The 22,607-nt window shown below is 44.3% G+C and overlaps 1 protein-coding gene across 1 annotated transcript in view; it reads left to right on the forward strand.

Annotated features, from left to right (window-relative positions):
* RNF213 (ring finger protein 213) overlaps positions 1-22,607 on the forward strand; it is a 225,636-nt gene that overhangs the window by 55,898 nt on the left and 147,131 nt on the right. The window contains exons 14-22 of the mRNA XM_053293465.1: positions 159-281; positions 745-925; positions 8,514-8,687; positions 10,063-10,221; positions 13,213-13,784; positions 17,226-17,391; positions 18,485-18,702; positions 20,726-20,866; positions 21,437-21,598. Of these exons, the coding sequence (XP_053149440.1) occupies positions 159-281; positions 745-925; positions 8,514-8,687; positions 10,063-10,221; positions 13,213-13,784; positions 17,226-17,391; positions 18,485-18,702; positions 20,726-20,866; positions 21,437-21,598 (1,896 nt within the window). The remainder of the gene's footprint in view (positions 1-158; positions 282-744; positions 926-8,513; positions 8,688-10,062; positions 10,222-13,212; positions 13,785-17,225; positions 17,392-18,484; positions 18,703-20,725; positions 20,867-21,436; positions 21,599-22,607) is intronic.

The raw sequence follows: 22,607 nt of genomic DNA on the forward strand, positions 1-22,607 counted from the left end.
GCTACTTTTAAAATAGTTTTGCAATAATTAGAAGTGCTACTTATTCACTTGATATTCTTTTGTTGTAAACTTCTTCCCATTCAATGTTTTCATCTTCTGATAAATCTAAATGTCTGGAGTTGGAAATGCACTTTTGTTTTTCTTCTGTTCCCTAATAGGAAAATGTGACTAGACAGATTAAAGCCTATTGCCGTTACCAACAAACATTTAAAAAACTTGACCCTCTGATTGGCAACATTTTTGAAGTGTGCGCTATAGATGCTATTGATTTAGCAAACCAGGTAGAGTATCTACAATCCTTCAAATACAACTGTCACTTTCCAGCCATTACTGGTCTGTAGAGACTATTCAGAGATGTGCTTATTTCATCTGAAGAAAAGAATACAAGGGATTTGCTCGAACAGCTGTAAAAACAACAACAACAACAAAAACCCCAAAGTGTAAAGGAGAAAAATCATATGGATTGGGAAACTGATACCTTCAAGGGCATTTCCTATCGAAGCCAGTGTTCTGGCCACTTCAAACCAGGTTTTGTTTACAATATGATTCCAAGCTTGGGGTTGGTTAGCTTTGACTGCTTTAGCAGTTTACATGTAATTAAGTGTGCAATACTTTTCACACTTGCTTGGGAGTAAGGTTCATTGAAACTGGTGAACTTGAGTAGGATTGGGCTCCAAATCTGAGAACTTGCAATATGATGAACTCACTGCTATCCAGTACTGCATATGTTTTTATGTTTTCAAGGGTAACCTCCTTGGCCAGATAAGATTCTCTAGCAACCTGAGCAAGCCAGGCAAACTTGTATCTGCTGTTATCAAAAAGTCGTGGCCAACTGACAGGGCAGGGAACCCTGTGGCAGATTTGGAAGGAGTCCTGAATCATCTGCTTGTTTGGCCAGACATGGAACATCTTTTCAGCTTCAGTGGTATTTATATGTAGCATTTTATTAATAGAAGAGTTCTGGGGACTGTGGGGAATCTTGTATAATAACAACGAATAGAGGAAAGTACATTATTTATCATCAAAACTGTGCTAAATAATAGAGAATATTTCATTTTTGCTCAAGCTCCACAAAGCTGGGAAACGAACTTAAGGCTGATGCCTTAACAGATTTGCCATGTGATCAGTAATGTTGTGCAAATACACAAACTCTGCTTGCTTACACCTGGCCCTCCATGTACCCATACTTTGCCTTGGTCTTTCTGAGGCCCAAATCAAGATGTAGAGAATGGAATACCTGGCACCAGTAAAGTTGTCCTGGTTGTCTACTGCCTTACGAAGCATCTGAACTATACTGCAGTGGTTTTCAAAAACTTGCATTGCCAGATGTTGTTGGACTAGAACTCTCATCATCCTTGGTCATTGTGACTGGGGATGATGGGAGTTGTAGCCGAACATTTGGCATCACAAGTGTGAAAACGGCTGCCTTACTAGATTTTGCAGGAAAGCCCCATTATGTTACATTTCCAGATCCAGAATAAGCAACTTGAACTCTCGTGTCATTCAGCAGGGGAACTGCTATGGCTGGGCAATGTAGTCAGTCCCTGGGAGTGCCAGGGCAAGCCTCCCTGGCTGGGGTACCCATGTGATCCCCTTCACCTGCTGGAGCAGGTGTCCTTCTTCTCATCCTCCTCTTCTGGTGCTTTGTGTGCTAGCTGAGGCTTTAAAAACAGAACTGGAAGTGACCAGAGACTACAGAAGACATTGGTGACACTACCATCTATTTTGAATATGTTGCTGTGGAATAAAGTCATACTTATTGATAACCTACAGATACCAAATTGTGCATAAATAATCCTGCCACTCAAATTAGCTGAATGCGCTACTTTTAACACCAGAATATGCTTTGGGGGTTTTTTTATTTGTTAGAAGAAATTCTGAATATAATCATATTTTAATTGCTGTTGTTCTCAGTGTATTTTTAACACTCAGTAACCAGATCTATAATTTCAAAACAACATCATGCCCAAGAAAAGAATATCTTTCTCAGATTCAAAGATTTAAATTTACTATATATGGTCAATGTTCAATAAAATGAATAACATTTGAATTTGAAATCCTACAAATTTCAAACGTTTAACTTCCCTAACCACATGAATAAAAAACTCTATTATGTATATTTAATTTCTTGAACTTTCCTATGAGTGTAATCTACCCAAAATGACTTTGCCCAGTCAACAGTGGATCTCACCTACTAGTCTTCTATAGTCTATGGGAACACCTTCTAGCATCTCCTAGTCTATAGTCTCCAACAGAATAGCCAGTGATAGAGGAGTATCGGATAACCTTTCTCCCTGAGTGTGGAACAAGCAGAGAATGGTGCTGCTATCCAGCCTTTACTAGAGTATACCATGAAATTTCCTTTGTGTTGAGTCAGGATGTTGAAGGTTTTTTTGTCAGGATGTTGAAGGATGTTGAAGGGTTCTAGAAAAGAACCCAGGTTGAACCCATCCTGCAGACTACTGATGTAAACAACAGACAATCATGGGTCAACTCAAAGGAGAATTCCTCTAGCAACACACAGGCTTCATAGGACAATGTGGGACATCTTTGCTGGTGCCAGGCATTCTATTCTATATTGGTTTTTGAGGCTCAAACCAAGAAAAAGTGTGGATGCACATAGGGTAAGCTGTAAGCAAGCAAACAGCGAGCAGTTTGTGACATTGCACAACATCACAGCTGTTCACATGTCAGTACCGCTCATGTGGCACATTTGTTAAGGCATCAGTCTTTGGATCCAACTACTTAGCTTTGCGGAGCTTGAACCAAAATTAGGAAACCTTAACTCTGGTCAGAAACCGGCTAATTAATCGGTTTGTGGAAAGGAAATTTACCATTACAGTGTTGGCAATCCAATACTCATCTCAATGTCACATTTCGTGTTGATTCTAATGAATGCAACGTAATGCAGTGAAGTGCAGTGGCATAGCCAGGCTGAAGATGACCTATGTGCAAATCCTGCCACCCCTTTTGCTCTTCACTACTTCCCTCCCCCCACTGCCCCTTTGCTCCCCATTTCTTCCATCTTTTTGCCCCTTTGCTCCGTGCATCTTCTTTCCCTCACAATCGCCCCTTTGTACCATTCTGCTGCCCATTCTCTCCACCAGTGTTCCCTCTCCTGACTGTCCCTCTTGCTTCTGGCTTCTCCCACACACTGCACAGGGGAGGCAGCCATTTGGGACCCCATGGCACATGTTCTTCGCACATGCATCCTAAATTATGGTGAGGCCCCTAATGAATTGTATCATATTATATATATTTCTAAAACAGTTGGAGCATATTCTGCATTGTAATGGAGTCTTACAACAGCGTAGTAGAACCAGTGTGGTATAGTGGTTAGAGTGTTGAACTAGAACCGGGAAGACCTAAGGTCAAATTCCCTTCTCAGCTGCTGAGTGAGGACATCTCAAGTGAGTTATCCTCCCCGCATGCTCCAGAGGGCAGGACAAACAACCTAGGCAAAGCCTTTAAAAGGTGGAAGAGGATAGCCCCTCCCAGTTCAATTTGTCCTGCTTCGCTCCAGAAAAGGTAGTTTCTTCTAGCCGGCTTCTAGCTCTCACTTTTAGGCCCTTCTTATTTTTTCCATTCCTCCTTTTCCTGCATTCCTTCCTGCCTTATCAGTCTTTGAACCCTTGTCTTTTTCCTCTTTTTTTTTTAAAAGCCCTTCATTTGTTTTCTCTGTTGGTGATCTCCTCTCTTCTGTTCATTCCCTCCTCTTCGGCCCTCTTGGAGCCAAAAAAGACAGGCATTTTTCATGTCCCTATGCTTCTCCATGCCGCACCAGTACACACTGCAGCTTTGGGACTGCCATGATCTACACGGTCTGCACTGGAGCCCAAGTGGAAGCTCATCTGGAGCTTCCAAGATGCCCGTGGATGACTCACCGGCCTTGGTAACACACACCAAAAAATGCTTCTGTCCCCTATCCCTCTGCCCAAGAGCCTGTGGAAGAGCCCAACATCATTCTCCTGGAGAAAGATGTCCTCTCCATCCCTGTGGGCCAGAATACCCCCCCAAAAGAAAGGGCCCCCTGCAGGTCCGAACAGACAGGAACAGCCACAACTGGATGCATTCATTCCCTCAGCCTCTGAGGCACTTCCTCCTCTGGCCAGCAAGAACAACATCCCATTGCTGGAATGGCTTTTAGGGCTTGGAGATGCAGTGGAGTCTCCCACTTCTGCACCTCTGCCTCCAGTGACTCCTGGGAACAACGGAGCCCTGAAAACTAAACTTCCATCTACCCCGGCTTCCCCAAGGATTCCTCATAAACATGGCCAAAAGCAACCTGATCCCCTCCAACAATATCTTGCATCTGGGAGTTTTCATAGGCACCCTGGACAACCATCTCTTTTTCAGGATCAGATAGACACGCTTCAGTCACTCATTCAATAGGTGCTGCTTCTGAGGTCGGTCCCGTTGCTTTGACTGGCTCAACTCCTGGGGCTGATGGTTTCTTTCCTGGAAGTGATCCCCTGCGCATGCTTCCAGCTCTGTCCCCTGTAGTATTGTATTGTATTGTATTGTATTCCTCCAAGGAGCTCAGAGCGGTGTACTACATACTTAAGTTTCTCCTCACAACAACGCTGTGAAGTAGGTTAGGTTGAGAGAGAAATGACTGGCCCAGAGTCACCCAGCAAGTCTCATGGCTGAATGGGGATTTGAATTCGGGTCTCCCCGGTCCTAGTCCAGCACTCTAACCACTACACCACGCTGGCTCTCCCTCACAAATTGGCCATTGCACAAATGAAATGTGTCGGACTAGTGCTTTCTCCATCATTCAGAGGTTCCTTTAGGTGGTAGCTTCAGGATTCCCATCTGAACATGGGCCATCCATTCCTGGACTCACCCCGCACCATCATCGTGATGGATGCCAGCCTTTTGGGTTAGGGAGCCCAATGCAACAACCTCTCAACCCAGGGAAAATGGTCACTTCAGGAAGCCAAACACAGCATAAAATGGCTGGAGCTTTGGGCCATCTGCCAGGTCCTCCTAGCCTTCTAGGATAGGATACTTCACCATCACATCCTCATTCAAACAGACAATACAATGGCCGAGGCCCATGTCAATAACCAAGGGAGGACTCACTCCAAGTCATTATGTGCTGAAACAGTCCTCCTTCTGTCCTGGGCAGAGACACACGTTGCCTCTCTTCTAGCCTATCATGTCAGCGATTTTTTCAACACCCAGGTGGACTGGCTCAGCTGGCAAGATCTCCACCCAGCAGACTGGAAACTCAATCCCAAGATGTTGCTCACTGTTGGGTCAGCCAACATCTTGGCATCTTCGCATCTTGGTCCAAGGCTTAGCTCCTGAGGTTCTTCTCTCACTTCCCCTGCAAATGGGTGGAAGCACTCTGTCGGCAGCCCCAGGCACTCCTGTACGCATTTCCTCCAGTGCCGCTCCTAATCCACTTACTCTGCCACATCCACCTACTCGGTGCAGAAGTGATTCTCGTGGTTCTCTTCTGGCCGAGGTAGCCACGGTTTCCAGAAATTCTTCATCTTGCCATGGAAGAGCCCAGATACAGTATCTGGGAAGGTGCACACACAGAAACACACACAAAAATCTAGTGTGAGAGCCATTTCCCACCTCAGTGCAGTGCTGTGCTTTCCCCAACACTGGAGGCAGGAGGAGCTACAAGAATAACAGAGTCCCATAAAGTCCCAGCACAATCTTGAAAGGTGATCGAAAGTGTCTTCCTTCCCAGCGCTCTGGCCATAGAAATCTGTGGGGAAAGGTGCTGGGAAGACTGACACTTCCCAACACTCTGGGCATAGATTTTCAAGATGGTGCTGGGGCTTCACAGGGAACTGTTAGAAGTTTTTTTAGAGGGCCTCCTCACTGCCCCTGGCACTGCGAAAAGCACAGCAGTGCATGAAGGTGGAAAATGGCTCTTATGCTAAAGTGGCTCTCACTTGAGAAATAGTTAAGATAATTGACCCACCCCGCCGTGGTTCTCCTCCACACTGCTCTAACTACCTAGCTGGCTTTCCCCAACTGCCCATTTCATGTCTCCCCTCTCTTTCTTCCCTGAGAGTTCACATTCCATAAGTAATAGAATAAACATCACACTTGCAATTGAATCCATTTCGTGTCTTCCCCCTGCTATCTCAGAGTACTGGCAAACTTTGATTTCCTTGTCAAACCAGACACACTCTGTATAACTTTGCCAGCAATTGCTAGCCATTGATTTTAATGGGGCAAGAACACCTTAGTAAGTTTTAAATACAGTAGCTGGTCAAAACTTCATCAAACCAACAAAGGATTGTATTACCAGACAAGCCTGAACAGATTACATCAGTCATTTTGATCAAAATTTGAAAAATATACAGTATGATATACCAGGATAAAAGATTTTTGGGGAAAGGTGAAAGTGTCAATATTCAGCACCTTCTAACTTACTGTAGCTGTGGACATTTTTATCTGATGTTGTTGAAATTAGATATGTTTGTAGAACTCTTCAAGTATATCACACTCTCTACATTTCAGTTTATTGACTCAACAGAAGTTCTATTTATAAGCAATTGAATTTTGAGGCTTATAACAGTGCAGCCTTTTCTTTTCATATGCCTTAACTAAAAGGGCATAGGAGTGCCCCTTTAATTTAGAGTGTATGTTATGGAAAGGGAAAATCACTTAAGAGCCACTCATGAGATTTCTGTTGTGTTTATGGAAATCTGGTGGGGAGGGGAAGGGGGATGATGATGATGATGATAACACCAGAAGCACAAAAGACCAGCTGCTGATTGACAAAATGATTTTAGAAAACTGCAAGAGAAGGAAAACAAATCTAAGTGTTGCATGGATTGACTACAAGAAAGCCTTCCACTCATTGCCTCACACATGGATACTAAAATGTTTAGAAACAACTGGTGTCAGCAAAAACATTCAGATATTTATTTTTTAAAAAGCAATGAGCATGTGGAGTACACAGTTAACAATCAATGGTGAGACACTTGGACAGGTTAGCATTAGAAGAGGCATTTTCCAGGGGGACTCACTATCCCCTCTGTTGTTTGTAATCGCCATGACTCCACTTTCACAAATACTAAACAAAACAAGCCTCAGATACCAAACATCTAAAACATCAAGTAAAATAAACCATGTGCTGTACATGGCTATATGGAAAGTCCCAGTCAGAAATCAAATCACTGCTAAACACTGTCCATATATTCAGTAGTGATATAGCAATGCAGTTTGGACTAGACAAGTGTGCTGCATTAATAATGAACAGAGGAAAAATAACAAAAACAGAAGGAATAGAACTGCCCATTGGAAGCAAGATCAAGAACCTGGAAGAGAAAGAACATTACAAATACTTGGGCATTCTCCAGGCTGATAACATTGCACACACTGAAGTGAAAAGAAAAATTGGAAGTGAATACATCAGGAGAGTTAAAAAAAATCCTCAAGTCCAAACTCAATGGTGGGAACACCATACAATCCATAAACACCTGGGCTATACCTGTTATAAGATACACTGCAGGAATAATAGACCGGACCTAGGCAGAGCTAGAGACGCTAGATCGTAAGACCAGGAAAATAATGACCATCAATCATGCTCTGCACCCCTGCAGTGATGTAGATAGGCTCTACCTCCCTCGCAGCTCAGGTGGAAGAGGAATGCTGCAAGTCCATCAAAATTGGCCAAAAGTAGCCAAAAATTGGTGGACCATAAAATTGAAAAAGTTGTCGGAAATGAAGATGCAAAAATATTATGGGACATCCGAATACAAACAGACAAACATCTGCCACACAATACACCAGATATAACTGTAGTCGAGAAGAAAGAAAAACAAGTTAAAATAATCAACATAGCAATACCAGGGGATAGCAGAATAGAAGAAAAAGAAATAGAAAAAATAACAAAACACAAAGATCTACAAATTGAAATTGAAAGGCTGTGGCAGAAAAAGACCAAAATAATCCCAGTGGTCATTGGCGCCCTGGGTGCAGTTCCAAAAGACCTTGAAGAGCACCTCAGCACCATAGGGACCACAGAAATCACCATCAGCCAATTACAAAAAGCAACTTTACTGGGAACAGCCTATATTCTGCAACAATATCTATAATAACAGTAACAACATTGATAATAAAATTCAGCCATCCCAGGTCCTTAGGAAGGACTCGATGTCTGGATAAAGCAAACCAGTCAATAACACCTGTCTGACTGTGTAAACAAGAAATAATAGTATTTTATTAATTTTTATTATTATTTTCTTTGATAGGAGTTGTCTGCATGGGGTTATAATTTGTGTATATGTGTGATATTTGCTCTTTGGAAATAAGTGTTTCAGAGTTGTAGGAGGGAGTCCAGAAAAGTGAAACATGTATCTAAATTTGTAATGTTCTGGACATAGCTCAGGGAGAAGTGTGGAGACTCGAAATTGTTACGTTGCGTGCATTTCCTTCTTGCTCATATGAGGGATGACATTAATTTTAACATTTAAAAGCCTAAGAATAAGGACTATTTAATTGCTTAAAAGTAAATAAATACTTGACTCATTTGGCAGGTGCTGATGGAAACATCATGAACCAACTTACTGATGAAGCCAATGAGCTAATGACCATTGCCAACTCTATACATACAAAGATTTCTGAAGAACTCATGACAGGATGTATCCTAATTAAACATTTGGAAGTAATTAAAAAGCATGAGAAACGATTTCTGTCGATTTGGAAATTAAGTAAGAGGGTTTTTCTGCATATATAAAATGGGTGAAATGTGGGTTGGGTGGGTAAAATGTAATCAAAATAGTGGGTTCATTTTGGCAATTGACCATAATTAGAATGGGGTGATAATGGTTTGTGTTGGAAGTGCGAAAGCATGATTTCAAGCTATTTTCCAATGGCAAGGATGTTATACTGAAGCTGTAGTTCAGTGGTAGATAGAGATGTGCACGGACTGAGATTTGTGCACTGGTTTGCATATGTGGATTAAGGCATAGGCAGTAGGGTCGCCTGCTTGCAGCGGCAAAATTTGAGGAGCAGTAAGTTGCTGCTCCTCAAATTTTGCCTTGCTTCTCGGGCAGGGGCAGCTGCATACAAAGGGGGCATGGCCTCAAGCTCCAGAGAGCCCATGCAAGCTCTCCGGCATTTCATCCATTTGCTGCCTGAAATGAGGGAGAGAGGAGAGCTCACTCGGCTTCAGAGCTGAGCTGTGAGCCTGCCTGGGTGCCCCCCTTTGTGATGCTAATGGGGGGATGGGGAATGGTCAGAGTGGCCACCATGCTGCCACAGCTTCAGCCATGGCAGTCGCCCCCGCCATGGAGGAATATTCTATTTGCAGCACATAGGCACTGTAAAGGGTAAAGAAAAAGGGGTACATTTCTCGCCTCCTTGCCCCCCTCCACCCTTCTTGTAGCCAGCCCTGCCACCAAGACTGTGCTCCATCCTGCCACAGCAGCGGCAATTTTTATAGGCAAATGGGGGGGATTTCCCCTCGCGCTCCGCCTCCCTGCAGCAGCAAAATCCTCTTTGCCTATAGATGTCAAAGAGGTTAATCCGTCCCTGCTGGTTTGGTGTCATAAGAAGGGGGAGCAGTGAGTGGGAAGAGGAGGGCAGCTCCTTATCTGTTTGCTGCTGTGGCATGCAGCTTCCTGCTGTGGTGGCGCTCGTGCCAAGAACCTGTGCATGGTGCCAGCATGTACATGTTGCATGCTCGGACGTCATGTTTTTGCTGGTGCCATGCATGGGTTCTTGGAACAAGTGCTGCAGCTGCAGGAAGCTGCATTTGGCAGTAGAGAACTTCCCTCTGTTTAAAAATATCCGCTTGCCACTCCGTTCCCCTTGGCATTAAACTGGTTCAGTGCTAAACCAGTGCACGAACCTCAGTTCGTGCACATTCCTAGTAGTAGAGCATGTGTTTTGCATGCAGAAGGTTGCAGGTTCAATGCCCGGCATCTCCAGGTAGGTCTGGGAAAGACTCCTGAATGAAACACTGGAGAGTCAGTTGGTGTAGACAATATTGAACTAGATGGGCCAATGGTTTGACTTGGCATAAGGCAGTTTCTTATATTCCTGTGTTATACTGACTGCTGCAATTTGCAATTTTCACTTCAGTGAGTAATGCTCTTTTACCCATGGAGAAACAAAAGCAAATGTTGAAACTAGAAGAGGTGCTCAAACTGAGATTGGAAGAAGCATTATGTGTCAAAACAGAGCAAAAATGGTTGGGATCTCTCTTGGACATGTGCAGGAATGTGCAAGATGTTGTAAAAGGTAACACTTTGTAAATGAACCATTGTAACATTACATTATACACTTTCAGTGGCAAGTTCTTGCAATTATTGTTCATTTGTAGGGGTGTGCATTTTGGAATTTTCTTGTTTTGATTTGTATCCGAATCGAAACATCCCCGTTTTGTTTTGTACCCAAATTTTCCGAATCCGAATCAGCCCTGTTTTGTTTTGTAGCCAAATTTTCCGAATCCAAATCCGAATCGATTTGGATTTTTTAAAAGGGTCCCAGGGCAAAAAGAGTGGGTGGTGGTGGTAGTGTCCAATGGGTGGAAGCTACCAACCAAATTTCAAAGGAATTAGGCAAAGGGCTGATTCTTTTTTGTGAATTTTTTCTAAGTTTACACATCTTTAAGAATTTTCCCATAGGGAATAATGGGGATTCCAGCAAATGTATCGCTTCAAATCAAGGGGAAAGGGATGACCCAGAACAGAGTGTGGTGGGTGGTAGTGCCCAATGGGGGCAAGGAAACTTCCAGAATTATTTCAAAGGAATTGGGCAAAGGGCTGATATTTTGTGATTTGTTGAAGTTTACGTTTCTTTAAGATTTCTCCCATGGAGAATAATGGAGGTTTCAGCAGCCCCATAATTCCACTTGGGGGGCACTGGGGTTGCCCAGAGCGAGGGGTTGTGTAGTGCACATAGGGTGCCAACCACCCCCACACCCACAAGCCTGTGGGGTACTGGGTTTTGTTGTTTCTGAGGTGTTCATTGTAGATTCTCTGGTAGCATATGAGATTTTCAGTGAAAAACAAGAATCCACTCTCATATGCTACCAGAAAATCTACACTCAGAACACCACAGAATCAACAGAACCCAGCACCCCATGGGTTAGCAATCCTTCCCCTGGCCAATGTGGGGTCAGTAAAGAGTGGCAAGAAGCAAAAGAGCCAATGAGGAACAAGGAGGGAATTGTCAGCAGGTCAGCCCATGATTTAGGTCACTGATCAGAAGGCTGGAAGGGTGGGAAATTCAAAGAGATGTCAAACACAAAATGGAGACTGACTCAGAGATCACCACAAAATGGAGGTCCGAAACAACAAGACGTTCTGTAGCCGAAACAGGAACATTTTGTTTTGTATACAAAACTTTTGGATCTGGAAAATGGGTGTTTTGTTTTGTCTACAAAACACCCGAAACAGGCTGTTTTGGGTACAAAACGTTTTGTATCCGAAACGTTTCGCACATCCCTATTCATTTGCCCCTAAATCTTAAAATGGAAGTATAGCAAAACTGGGGATTGAGAAGGCAGTAGAAGCTCTCCAAAATGGAGGAAAACTGTCAGACCAAAAGCTAATTTAATTGAGATATTTTGCTTATCTAAAATATTCAGCTGAGACACAGCCTGCTAGCCTGCCAAAGCAAATGGTATTCAAATCACTCCGCTACAAACCCTACTTTGTGTATTAAGGTTTTTACTAGGGATGTGCAAGAATCAATTTTTTGATTCGATTTCTACCCAAACCGAATCACCCCCCGATTTGTTTTGGGTCCAAATCTCCCCCCACCCCCGAATCACCCCAGATTTGATTTGTATCCAAATTTTCCAAATCTATTTGGGGAGAAGGGGTTCTGGGGCAAAAGAGTGGGGTGGGTGGTAGTGCCCAATAGGTGGAAGCTACCACCCAACTTTCAAAGAAATTGAGCAAAGGGGTGATTTATTTATTTATTTATTGAGGTTTGTGCATCTTTAAGCTTTTTCCCATAAGGATTAAAGGGGATTTCATTAGCCTCAGATTTCACCCCTCCCCAGGGGGGCACTGGGGTGGCCCAGAGCTGGTTGTAGTGGGTGGTAGTGCCCAATGGGTGCAAGGAAGCTACCACCCAGATTTCAAAGAATCCACTATCACTGCTCATCTTTTTTCATTCATAATCCTCTTTCATGCAAAATGATTAATAAACTTAAATACTTGAATAAACTAGAAAGAATCCACTCTCATTTCCTACCAGAGAATCTGCTCTCAGAACACTTCAGACACTGAAAACAACCCAGTGCCCTATGGGCTTGTCATTTGTGGGGTGGTTGGCACCCTATGTGCAATACACCACAACCTGCTCTGGGCCACCCTGGTTCCCTCTCCAAGTGGAGTTATGTGGCTGCTGAAATTCCCCCATTATTCCCTATTTGCACCAACTTCTTCTTCTTCTAAATCCACCCCTTTCACCCATTTCTTTGAAATTTGGGTGGTAGCATTGGGGCACTACCACCCGACCTACTCTTCCGCCCCCGGAACTCCTTTTCTGCCCTGAATCTGCCACAAAGACATGCCAACTTCAAAAAATTGTTTAAAAACACCCAGTTGACATAAGACTTATTCAAATAGGTTGCAAAGATGCTACACAACAATCCTTTCTTACCAAGTAATGGCCCATTAAATAGGTAGCATCACAGAACACATGAACACTGCTTAAGTAATACTTGTGGGTTTGTTTTAAGCAAGGAAAGAAGACAGAAACTTCTCTCATTTCCACAATGCAGACTTTTCTAGTTTAGTTAGCATATTTTTAAACTAGTGGCAGTGGGATTGAGCTAATGGCTGACAGGAAAACTGAATATGGATTCAAAATTGTCCCTGTTGTACTGATGCCTGGTTTGCTATTTAATTTGTTTTTCTACTCTGGAGCATTTAATTACATGGGGAGCAGTGTTTCCTCTAACAGGAATTCCCAGATGTTGTTGATAACAACTCCCATAATCCCCAAGCAAAAGCCATTGCAGCTGGGGATTCTGGGAGTCGTAGTCAACAACATCTGGGAATCCCTGTTAAAGGGAACACTGATGGGGAACATTCTCTGACTATAAAATAAACTAACCTAAGGTGAAGACAATGAAAATGCAAACTTCATTATTAGTCTTTAAGCAAACAATTGGTAAAGTTTGATGCCATCATATGAGTCATATAATACAAATAAAGTTACACAATTTGAAAATGAGTGTCTGTCATAAAATTTGCTTTTATCTTTACTTTTCAGTGGATATTTCTGAAATTGAACAGAAACATAGTGAAAATCTGGACGTTAAAGCATTGGATGAGGTTGTGGAAGTGAGACAACCAGTTTCCCACAATGGTGATAAAATAGAGACTCGTTACTTCCCGAGTCCAGCCCTGAAGAACATGTCTGAAACTGTGCATTTTTTTAGAGACAGCCATGTCTTCCGGTATTGCTGGGAGTGGGCTGCCAAGAAGCTGAGCAAAGATGGTGAAGGCTTGATCGATGAAGTGCTTGACTGTTTGTTTAATCGCTGTTACAATGAATTAATCAGACTCTATAATTGCCTGAAATCTGAAGATATCACATTTGTTGAGGTGGACACTCTTTTCATCGATTTTACTAACCATTATGAGGACCTAAAAAGAGAGATTCGAATTATGTGTGGTCTGCAGCATCCAGATGGTGGAGAATGGGTAGATGAAAGGGTTCAGCAAATCCAGCAGTATCACGAATTGCATTTGGCTGTGACGTCTGCTAAGCTTATTAACACCGTCAGGAAAGATTTGAACCTTGCTGGTGACTTCAAGGTCTTGCTGCTTTTACTGAACTTTGTAAGTATATCTCTTTAAATGACCATTCAAGAGGCTGTCTTGGATGCTTCTGGAAACCAAGAGCTCATTTGTGGCTCTCTAATGAGCTTTTGAAACTCTCTGGCTTCAGTCTCCTCAAATTGCACTGGTGCATTTTTCAGTCATAGCTAAAGGTTACTAAAAGCATAGATGGTGTGGATTTAGGTATAAAGTTGTTCAGCGTTTTAGACCTTTTATATCCATTGACCACCCTTATACTAGGTGTTGCTTCTACCCTGCGAGTCTGAGTATAATTTGGATGGAACTTTTGGAATTTAGTCTGGTACTCTGACTTCATCATAGAAGTTGTCAGCTGTTCAGCTGTAGAATAGAACCATGAAACTGGAGGAAGCCAGGACACCATCTACTCCACTGCAGAACCATCTTAACCACAGAGTGTCAGCTCAGTGTGGCAGAGCAGCACTGTTTAAAAAATAAATGCTTATCGAGCATATAGCTCCATACGATTTGTTTGAGGCAGCACTTGTGGAAGCAAAAAGATGCTAGCCGTCTGAGAGTGTGGACAGTGGCGTAACTATAGGGGGGCAGGGGGGCACGTGCCCCGGGCACGACCCTGCCGGGCCATGTGGGGGGCGCCAAAAAGTGGCTCCCCCCGCCGCCGCCCCTGGATCGCCCGCCGAGTGTGGCGGTGGGCATGTGGGCGGCAATTCAGTGGCGGGTCGCCCGCGGAGTGGTGGCGGCGGCAGGCCGCCACGCCGAGTGCGGCGGTGGCTGGTGTGGTGGATGGCCTGGCGGCGATGGGATGGCCTCCTCCTCAGTGTAGATGTAGTGGGCGCGGCTGAGCGGCGGCACGGAGTGCAGGCGGTGACGCCGAGCCTGCCTTCTGGCCCGGCGTCGCTTCTGTGCAGGTCCCTGCGCAGAAGCGACGCCGGGCCAGAAGGCAGGCTCGGCGTCGCCACCTGCACTCCGCGCCGCCGCTCGGCCGCGCCCGCTACATCTACACTGAGGAGGAGGCCATCCCATCGCCGCCAGGCCAGCCACCACACCAGCCACCGCCGCACTCGGCGCGGCGGGCCAGCCGCCGCCACCACCACTCCGCGGGTGACGCGCCGCTGCCGCCACGGCCCGCCACATCGCCACCGACACGGCCCGCCACATCACCGCCACCACCGGCGATCTGCTGCCCTTGGGGCGCAGCCGCCGGCCCAGGTATGTGGGGGCTGAGGGGCGGCACGGGGGGGCGCCATTTCAGGGCGCTTGCCCTGGGCGCCGTTTCCCCCCGATACGCCACTGAGTGTGGAGAATTCTTACTGTTGGACAAATATGGCAATTCGTCATGTCCAGAACTCCAGCACAATGCACAACACCTTACTGTGGCAATTTCTCATCTTCCAGAGTTAGAATGTGTGGGAGGCAAGATCAGATATAGTTGGAACTCTGATGTTCTATAAGATTAAGCACCAGTCTGCTTTATGAACTTTGGTAATTGTTGAACCAGTCTCCCTCCCACATTTCTTCTCAAGTGACCTGTGATCCGATGCTGCCTCATATCCATATATCAGAGACATGCTGATGTGCAGCTGGTCTGTGAGATAAGCAGTGTGTAATTGGTTCGCTGCATGACAGATGTAGAGCAACCTGTGCACTCGAGATCAGAGGGCAGGTGCAAATGGCTACTTATATGATAGCCAACTGCAAATTTAACTATGCTTATGGTAAGTAAAATTAAAGTGTTCTGTCAAGTCAAATTCAACTCCTGGCACCCACAGAGCCCTGTGGTATTATTTTGGTAGAAGACAGGAGGTGTTTACCATTGCCTCCTCCTGTGCAGTATGAAATGATGCCTTTCAGCATCTTCCTATATCACTGCTGCCCAATATAGTTCCAGCAGGGATTCAAACCGGCAACCTTCTGCTTGTTAGTCAAGCATTTTCCCGCTGCGCCACTTAGGGTGGACATGTTTATGGTAGTGTCCACTTATGTAGTGAGGCAAACTTGACTGCTTCTCCACAACTAACCAGAAGTTATCTCAAGTTTTGTCTTACTATATCACCACATGTACACAGCTGACCAACTCTTCACAGATTTTCCATGTCCCTCTACCTGCAGAGGACCATCGTGATGAATAGTCTTCTGTGACAGGTGTCTGTTTGAGATATCATGAGCAGTATCTCCAACTGTTCCTAGCTGAGCAAATGTGTGACTTCATGATAGCATCAAAACAGTTGCAGGTGTAGATTCATAGATTCCGTTCTTCTGCTGATAGGGGCCAACTTTTGCATTTGGCGAGATAAGGGGTATGCAGGGGATGCACTTGCAGGGGAACTGTGTTTAACCCTGTCCTTACCACCAGTTCTCCTCTGCAGATGCCCCCTTGTCTGAGGTGGCGGCATCATCATCACCATAATTGGTTATTGATGATGGCTCTTTTTTATTATACAATTTTTTTCAACAAAAAATTCACAAAGTGAACATTGCATCAGAAAAAGAGGGTTCCATGTCCTGAAGGGACTCACAATGGGAAAAGAAGCTCAAGGGAAACACCAGCAACAGCCACTAGAGGGATGCTGTGCTGAGATGATGAATAGGTGAATGGGAAAATAGGGACATGTTGGCAGGTATGCAACTGCTCTCCCCTTGTTAAATATGAGAGAACCAGGCCTTCAAAAGGTGCCTTTCCCCTCAGTTAGTAGGAATTTTTCATCCAAATGAGTCAACTTCTGGATTGGGAGTCTAGAAACTAAGAACTGCCTGGGGTGGACATTTCAGGTAGAAATTATCAGGCAGGAGGAAAGATTAAGCTCCCCTTCCTCGCTTACCAATTCTGTCCTGCAAATGCCCTCCTCAGCTCCCTCAATACTATTACAGGGGAATAATGAGGCTGGAAACTCCCCCCCCCTTTTTTTTTTGGCCACATAATGTACTTGTGTGCCAACAGTAGGTTCTGGGAGATTTTCCTTTTGTTAAATATAATATCCAGTTTTCAGAGTAAGTGAATTTTCTTATTTACAATGGTAGAACTTCTTTTTGAGTAAAAGGGTGTTCTCCATACCTCAATAGTGAAGAAAAAGATGTATCAATAAAAACGAGTGTGCAGTATGTCTTAGAGTGAAGCATTTTACATGCAGGTCCATGATGCTTCCCCACTCCCCACCGAATCTACTGAAGTTGTAATTGGAAGTGCAAGACAGGTGCAAGGGAAGAAAATCTGCTCTTTCCCCTTATGCCATTTGTTCATCAAAGATCTTCCCAGGGTACTGTAGTCTTGTTCTCCTGTGGGGCATTAATGCAGCTGAGGAGATATGATTTAAATGATACAAGAGGACTGGGTTACGAAGCCCCCTCCAGCACACTTTACTGGACTTCTGCTAAAAATTGTGGTCTGAGTGGCTACACTATGTTAAAAAAGGGAAAAAAATACAGAATTATACATCTTATTAATTCATGTAATTTGCTTTTCAGGCAGATGAATTTCGAGCCTTCCAGCAAAAAAAGCTCTCTTGCATGAGTCCTGAACTGATGCATGCTCAGAAACTGCTGCAAGACATAACTGAACCACGCTGTAGATGCATCAAGGAGCTTGTGCTTAGGAGGGATTTTGTCAACTGGGTCAAAGAGGCTCTAGAAGGTAAAACTGATGCCCATCTACTGGGTTTGGTTTTTGGCATTGAAGAAGTAACTGGAATTGATATTATACGTTTTGGAAGATGCTGGTATGTGATGTATGGAGCAATTGTCAGATTGCTGTTTTCTCAGTTTTCTCTTAAGCTTATCCGGTTGGAATCTGCAAGAAAGCTGACATAAACGGGCAATATAGTGAAAAATTGCCACCTTCTCTTCAGTGTCTCCATTTTCCCATTCTTATTCTACTTTTGCATTTTCCAATTACAGTCCTTTCCTATTTGTTTTCTCCTTCCTTTCCATTCTTTACATTGGCTGACACCCAGGCTAAATTACTCCTGAGTTTGGCTGTCAGCCTTTGATTATAGGGGTGTGCAAGCCAGCTCAGTTTGAGCCGGGCTCGATGGGTTTGGGGTAGAATCTGGCCTCAGCCAGTCCAAGTTTGAACTGAAACGGGCCCGGTTTGAACTGAGCCAGCTTGGAACTCTACTGGTAAATGGGAATCTGGTGAGGATTTCCTTTTACTAGTGCAGGGGGGCTTCCCTAAAGGTAGATCAGGTGGGAGGGGAGTAAAAAAATACCTTAAAAGTGCTGCCAGCAGGGAATGGGGCTTGGTACAGTGCCTTGAAAGGTTTAGGTTTAGTGGATTTGGCTGATCATTGGCCCAAGTTGCAGTGAGGCTTGGGGAATGATGGTCCAGTTGGGATTCAGTCCTTCTCTCACTGCCCATTCATTGGTGTTGAATCCTATAGATCTGAGATAATGTCTGAACAAGTCTCCACAGGGTTCCTCACTTAAGTCAGTGAGCCCTAGATCTGGCCTGTGTCTTCAGTTACCATTGCAGGCCACCATTGCAGGAAAATCGACACCACTTTGGATTCATTTCCTCAGATGTTCTCTCTCTGGTTATGTCACAGCATAATTTTGCAGACAGGTGAAGAAAGCAAGGGTGAGCAATGCAGCCAAGGAATCACCCACCTTCAAGATGACAAATCCAGGAAGCTCTAGCATAAAGATCAGCATTTGTAGTGCTCCTAGGAAAGGTTCATAGACCAACTTGGAAGTATCTCTCACCTAAACATGGTGTTCATTTTCTTTAGATACAAATGATCTAAAAGTGTTTGTGGACCTGGCTTCTATCTCTGCGGGAGAGAATGACATGGATGTGGATCGTGTCGCCTGTTTCCATGATGCTGTGCTTGGCTATTCCTCCCTGCTCTATGAGCTGAAGCAGGAATCGGGGTTTGAAGAATTCATGAAATGTCTGCAGAAGTTGTGGAAAGCCCTGGAAAGTGACCCCAATCTCCCTACAAAACTGGTAATTTCTTACACCAGCTTGTACTTGCTGTTTGATTGAAACTATGTATTTGTTAAAGATATTAGCTTTGCTTTGTTTCCACTGTGAGTTTAATGTTGGCATAATATAGAGCACAAAAGTATTGACTGAAACTAAACTAAACATGATGTGGGAGGTCCTTGAATAGACCTCTCAGTGAGTTTTGCCTTTCCCAAAAGTAGCTATGTGGCAGTGGGGACCTAAACTGAATTGGGGCTGTAATGTAGTGGAAGGGAAGATTACCCCTTTCCCCATGCCAATTTCCCGATACAAATTTCCTCTCTATGTGGCTGCTATTGGCTATGGAAGAGGCAACATATAGGTTCTTCACTTGGCATTAGTTGTCCTGTCCTGGTCTCAGAGGGTGGCCAGCAAGGTAAGGCAAGCCTGGTCTGCAGGACCTCACAATAGCTCTGAAGGGGCAGTTGATCTGTCAGAGGCCTAGCTTCAGTCGAAGCCTTTTATGTCTGCTGACTACCTCTGTGAGCCTCTTCCTCTTAGAGTGCAGATCCTTAAGGGATCCGCCCCTGTTCCTGGAGCTGAACACCTCTTTGTCACTCTCAGCCACCTCTTGTCTGATGCATTCCCTGCACTGGTGAGCAATCATTGAAAGGCATGTGGCTCTTGATATGTCGGGTGAATCCAGCGCAGTACTCTGGGGTCACCTTAATTGGCGCAGTGGGGAAATGCTTAACTAACAAGCAGAAGGTTGCTGGTTTGAATCTCCACTGGTACTATATCGGGCAGCAGTGATATAGGAAGAGGCTGAAAGGCCATCATCTTATACTATGTGGGAGGAAGGCAATGGTAAACCCCTCCTGTATTCTACCAAGAAAACCACAGGGCTCTGTGGACGCCAGGAGTAGAAATCAACTTGACAGCACACTTTACCTTACCTTTTTACGCTGGGGGTCCAGGTTCCCAGGGCTGTTCATTGTCTCGGTCCTGTACCTCAGCAGCTGGTTTGGGATTAATGGCAGGAATTTGCCCAGGGATCTCTGGTTGTAACTCAAGGTCAGGGCCATGACATTGGGCAACACACACACACACACACACACACACACACACACACACACACACACACACACTACATACAGCTGCTATTAGCAATGGAAGGGGAGGCACAATATGAGCTCCTGCCTAATCTATCCTTTGCAGATAATATCAATTCCAGAGAAGTGCAATTGGCTTTGGAGAATAGGCATAGGGTGGGGGGCAGGATTAAAAGCCTTCGCCTTTGCACCATGTCCTCAGTCACAAATTACTTTTGGGAAATCCCAGCTGCTTTTGGAAAAACCAAAGATCCATTGACTCATCTCTTGTGTCATGACTGTTATGGCCCTGAAGTTAAGAGATGTTGAAGTTGTAGCTACTGCAAATGTTCACTACTAACTATTTAAGCCTAAAGTGTAAAAAACAGTGTGTGCACTTTTCTGCCACTTAAACTGCAACATCTATTGCTGGTTGGTAAAAGCAGTAGAATATTACTTGCACTTCAAAAAATATTATGTGCTCTCTTAAACACAGAGATAAAGTGGGAGAGTTTTTTGTTTTGTTTTTTAATTAAAAAGTATTCTGTGACTGGGTGAGGACTGTGCCCTATGAGCATATACTTGATCACCATCTTCAGATATGTGGTTGCCTTGTCTAGTTTCACTCAGTGCTTGGATATGGGTTGTATTTGTTGGAGCTAGGATCCTCACCTCTTTGTTTTTCCAGTCTTAGTCTCCATTTTGTCTTTCCAGAGATGGCTGGCTGTTTTTGGTCTCTCTCTTCAGTCATGAGCTACATCTGTAATTAAGCTGCAGGCTTTTTCACATTCATTTGTAACCTTTTCTTTAAATGAATGCTTGTAGTTCTTCAATACTAAAGTACTGTCTCAAGACCTCTTGCTTTGCAGCTTCCTCACCAAACTGGTTTTGCTTTGCTATGTGGGGACTGAACTGCCATTCTTCTCCTACAGTATTGGGGGTCCAAGATAATATATTCTGCTTATACCCCACAGCATGATTCTGCTCGATACTTGGAATGGCTAAAAACCATAAAAGAGAGCCATGGCTCTGTGGAATTATCATCTATATCACTGGCAGCTACTATCAATAGCAAAGGAATCTACAAAATTAGGGTACCAGCAGAAGGCCAGAAGGTGAGACCATGGTTGAAGGAACCTATGGCATATTGTCCACTTCCTTGTAGCTTTTATGCTCATCTTTCTCTAGCTATCTATTTGTTAAGGTCACACTTATTCACTTATAATAAAGTGAAGGAGCTAGTAAAGAAAAAGGCATACTTTGGGCAAGAAAACAACAACAAAAAACCCTAAAACCAAACACTCCAATATTCCAAGCCATATTGATAATGGCTTAATTCTTTTAAGAAGGTCTATTGCTAAATTGCTTTCACTTCCAGTTAATTGTAATATCATTCCCAGGGGCAGGGGGAAGTCTAATGTGGACAGTGGCTGAACATTTCCTACAAGGGTGGAGCAAGAATTCTGTCCTCTGTCCTTGAACACCACCGGCATTGCAGGCTTATCTTGCAGTACGGCACATGGGAAGGTGGAGGGGGCCGTGATTTTTGCTTATCTCCCCTCGCTGCAAAAGTTGTGTTTACTGCCAAGAATATGACCCCGAGGGCTGCATAGCCCCCAGGGACATATTTGTGGAAGCAAAACAAAAAATCAAATTCATTTCCAGTCATTATTGTTTGTTGGCAGGTTTCTCTGGACACGGTCCTGTACCTAACTCTCCCAGAGAGCCATGGTGACCAAGAAGAGGAACGGCAGTACTCACTGGAGGAGCTCCAAGAACTAATGAACAAGCTGATGCTCATGTCGGGAAAGGTAGAACAAAGTGCAGAAGTGGATACATTTTCTGAGGTTCGTTCTCAACCATACCCTTCTGTCCATATTGTTAATTCCTAGTGGTCTCAGGTGCATAGTGGGGACTAAAGAGCGATAGGGTCTAGCCTTCAGCCACAATCCCGTTTCTTTACTGTACTGAGAGCCTATAAGGGTGAAAAAGAAATAATAATTATAATTATTAATACTCTTTATTTGTTAGCCACCCCATAACAAATTGTTCTCTGTTCAATAATAAGCAAAGAGCTATTTGAGTTGTGATGGTTATATGATAATTAGGAGATGTGTTTTCTTGAAAATGGAGTTTCTCCTTCAGTAGTCATAGAAAATCTGAGCCAATGGACTGGCACTTTGAGAGGCTCACCTGATCCTACCAGGTTCAAGTATAGCCCTACCTGGATGTAGTGTACTTGGCCTCGGTGGCCTAAGCTCTTCTCACAGCCAAGCTGGTCTGTTGCAATGCGCTGTACATGGGGCTGCATTTGAAGATTGCTTGAAAGCCACAATTGGCACAGAGTGTGGATACCACACAGTCAGCCCATATTACACCTATACTCTGCTAGCTGCACTGGCTGATCATTCATTTCTGGGATCAGACTTAAAGAGCTAGATAACTGTGACCAAGTGAGACCTCAGGGAACACCTGCTTCTGTATGAGCCTGTCCAGGGGCATAGCCAGGTTGGAGGGGGCCCAGAGACCAGATTTTAAAATGGCCCCCCCTCACTGAAGCTCAGCTCATGAAGTAAAGAAACCTTAAATGAGGCTGAATAGTGGTAACAAAAAGCAAAGTAACATTTCTTCATCCTAAATTATTTTTTAAAAGGTTTTGTGAATTGTGGACGATGCAAGTCATTGAATGGTACTCGGGAAAGACCTGCTGTTCTGGTAGCTCCAGGTCTTAACACTCACATCAATTTCGGAGGATGAATACAACTGAAGGAAGCCCGGGCGGGTGCGCGGCTGGGGGAGTCAGTCATGTGACTTGCCTCTGGGGGGCCCCCAAGGCAGTGGGCCCCCAGACAACTG

Source organism: Hemicordylus capensis, chromosome 2 (assembly GCF_027244095.1).
Source record: "Hemicordylus capensis ecotype Gifberg chromosome 2, rHemCap1.1.pri, whole genome shotgun sequence".
Lineage (NCBI taxonomy): Eukaryota > Metazoa > Chordata > Lepidosauria > Squamata > Cordylidae > Hemicordylus > Hemicordylus capensis.